This window comes from Phocoena phocoena, chromosome 19 (assembly GCF_963924675.1).
Source record: "Phocoena phocoena chromosome 19, mPhoPho1.1, whole genome shotgun sequence".
Lineage (NCBI taxonomy): Eukaryota > Metazoa > Chordata > Mammalia > Artiodactyla > Phocoenidae > Phocoena > Phocoena phocoena.
Window position 1 is genome coordinate 46,296,197 of NC_089237.1, and position 3,210 is coordinate 46,299,406.

General features: G+C 54.1%; 1 protein-coding gene across 1 annotated transcript; it reads right to left on the reverse strand.

The window, feature by feature from the left end:
* LIAT1 (ligand of ATE1) lies at positions 1 to 2,748 on the reverse strand. The gene is made up of 3 exons (XM_065898038.1): positions 2,562 to 2,748; positions 746 to 748; positions 1 to 404 (listed from the first exon to the last, which is right to left on the reverse strand). The coding sequence occupies exons 1-3, from the start codon at positions 2,746 to 2,748 to the stop codon at positions 1 to 3; spliced, it is 594 nt and encodes a 197-aa protein (XP_065754110.1).
* Between the last annotated feature and the right edge of the window lie 462 nt (positions 2,749 to 3,210).

Sequence of the window (3,210 nt, forward strand, 5' to 3'; positions counted from 1 at the left end):
TCAGCGAGGGCTGCTGGCCGCCGCTGCCGCCGTCTGGTCAGAGAGGTAGGCTGGGTTCTCTGGGGCCTCCTCGTCACCGGGGCCAGAGTGGAAGCCCCTCAGGGTCCAAACCCGGTACCGCTTCCTCCGGTTCTGCTTGTAAATGCGAATCCTTTCCTTTTCTGCCTCTGGGTCGGCGAGAACGCCATCCCAACGCAGACTTTCGTTGATCTGGTTGGAAAGGGTCTCTTCTATTTCGGCAAAGCAGGGGAGACATATGGCAGAGGAGTAAGAGGGGTTGAGCTTGCTTTCATCCCTGTCCTGTCTGTGCTCTGGCCCCGGGCCATGATCTTTGCTGGGACTTAAGATGTCACGGAAGGATGGAGACAGCGGCTGGGTCTTCAGGCCTCGACTCTGACGTTTATCTGCCGAACAGATGGGTGGTGTTAGCGTTTGTGATGCCTGCCCTCAGCCTGCTTGCGGGTGATGCCCAAACCACTAAAGATGTGAGGGGGGACCTGGAGGCCCCTCCTCACCTGGGGCCTCAGGTGGCCAAGCCCACCAGCCCCGTACACATCCACTGCCTACATGCTTTGGGCTGTCATTTTGGGGAGGGAGGAACCATTTATTGAGCATGTATTATGAGCCAGGTCCTCTGGGTAAAGGCTGTCAGCCCTATTTTCCAGGTGAGGAAACAGACTCCCAAAGTTTCAGTCGGTTGCCGATGTCACAAAGCAGGTGGCAGAGCCGGGATTTGAACACATACCCGCTTGCCAGGGCCCTGTCCTTTCCACACTGCCCTCCACCTCACCTACCCACATGCTCGCCAAGGTACTGCCCAGTTCTGGGAGCCTATGACTTACCCCTATTCTAGACACTTTATGATGGAAGAAATGAAGAACAACAGAAAAGCTTCCTAAATCTGACTGTGGAAAGCATTCTGCCAAGCCAGGAAATACTTTTTCTGTGTGGCTTATACTGATTTTTTAAACTATTAACAGCTCTTCTGAATTATATAACATGCATATACAGTACTACAACTTGTGATGCTTTAATCAGCTCACCCTATTTCTTTGGGATAGAGGAATCTCCCTCCCCCCACCAAAAAAAAAAAAAAAAAAAGAGAGAAGAAAAAAATCCTCTCTTGGCATTCCTATAGCTTCCTACTCCCTGAAAATTATTTGGTGTCCCCTGCTGACAGTATGAGGTACATGCCACTGTAACCTTTAGAGGCAGAAGCTAAGCTAAAAAGATAATAAATTTCCTCATTTGGTTTGGCAGATACACATGGAGCTTATTGACCTAAACTCCAGAATGGCTTTCTTGCCTCTTTCTTCTGATCCCAACTGGAGAAGTAATTATCATCTGCCCGTCGCGCCTTCTGCCTTCAGCTTGGCAGGGGAGCTGGTTCTGCATAAAGAGGGCCGGGACCCAGAAACGTGAACCCAGGACTAGTCGTGCTGGAGGTCAGGGCAGCTGTGCCAGGGTCGGCGAGAGCCACCTCCCTGACAGACAAGAGCCACCAAGGCGAACCACACAAGGACAGTGGAGACCTACAGCGCCCCTGGACAGGTGCGCTCTACATCACTTGTTGCAACTCTCTCCACAAATGGGTGCTCAGGGGCTTTGTCGAGCTCCCAGGGCGTTCTATGAGAACGGAGGGCTCTGTGCTTTTGTGGAGGCTGTTAGTGGGTGTACGTCTGTGAAGTGTCCACAGGAGGGCCTGGAGTGAGAACCCCACGTGTATGGTCATACGTGTACTGGAGAGGTCTAGGCATGTCGGTATGTAGCGGAGCGTGTGCTTGTGCGTGCCGACTGAACGCGTGTGCCTGCTGGGGTATCTGTACTTTAGCTTTATTTGGCGATTATATTGGTAGAAGGGGGTGTTGTTGAGGGTGTCAGGGATTATAAGAGTGTGTAGCAGTGACTGGTGTGATGGTGTTTGTGTGCAGTCGAAGGGTGGCCTCCGTAGATGAGGGAAAAGGAAGGGCGGTCTGTACAGGGAGCACACTTTATGTGCATGTCCTGGGTGTCTACATAGAGGCAACCAGAGTCAGGTGCCCCTAATAAATGAGGGTGAAAGGAGGGTGTCCAGGCGGAAGGCAGGAGCCTGTGATTCTGTGTATGAGTGAGAGCATCTGTCGCTAGTGCCTTAGTAGCTGTGGATGGGGACAGTCTCTGTGTGAGGATGGGGGCATCTCTGCAGGAAGGCTTGAGATTTCTGTGGGGAAGGAATAGATGTTCAGGATTTTGAACTTGGACTGAGGGAGGAGGAAGATGAGTGAGTGTCTGTGTAAAGCTAGGAGTCACGGTGTGGGGCTGGGAGGCTCTGCGGCGTGTCTCTTTGTGGGGTTGAAGGTCTCCATTGATGTTGAGAATTCTCGACGCAGGATTTGGGGTCTCTGCGGACATGGATGGTCTTTGTGCGGAGAGAGGGAGGACCTCTGATTGGGGCTGGCGAGTTTCTGTTTCTGGGCTTAAGGTCCCCAAGTAGGTGGGGGTCTCTGAGGGGTGGGGTGGGTGTCCTCGGAGAAGAATCTCAGGTATGGGAGCGAGGCGGACGCGTTAGCTGCTCCTCTTACCGTGCCCCTTCCCAGACCCCTTGGTCTTTCTCTTCTTCTTTTTCTTCTTCACCTTCCGTTTGGTCAGTTCTGAGGCGCAGCCCGAGATGGGGGGCAGTCTGGACCCCTGCGAGGCCGCCATGCAGCCCTCTCTCTCCTCCTCCTCCTCGCCGTCCCCCGACACCCCATCCCCACCGCCGCAGTCCATCCACCCGCGGGGCCGCCCCCCGCGCCTGGGGCAGCAGAGACCCGCTGCGACTGAGCCGGAGGCTCCGGCGGCGAGGGCCAGGCTAGGGCCAGGCTAGGGCCACGCGTCTCCACGGCGACCGCCGCACACCGCGCGCGTGCGCAGTCCGCAGGCTGCTGCCCAGGAGCCGCTAGCGGAGGAGATGTGCGCATGCGCATTTCATCCTGCGCGCTTGCTTGGTCGGCGGTGATAAGAGGAAAAGTGGGTACCGAGATTGTGAATGCTTGGGTTGACACTCATTTTCCACTCCTGTGCCCTTTTATTATTTATTTATTTTTAAAGCATTTATTTATCTATCTATCTATATTTATTTATTTATTTAGGCTGCCTCCCGTCTTAGTTGTGGCAAGCAGGGGCTTCGTTGAGACATGCGGGCTCTTCATTGCGGCACGAGGGCTTCTCTCTAGTTGTAGGGTTCCAGAG

Bases quoted from the DNA above. Each gene is read 5' to 3' on its own strand.
- LIAT1 (XM_065898038.1), bottom strand. From the start codon at position 2,748: ATGGACTGCGGCGGTGGGGATGGGGTGTCGGGGGACGGCGAGGAGGAG.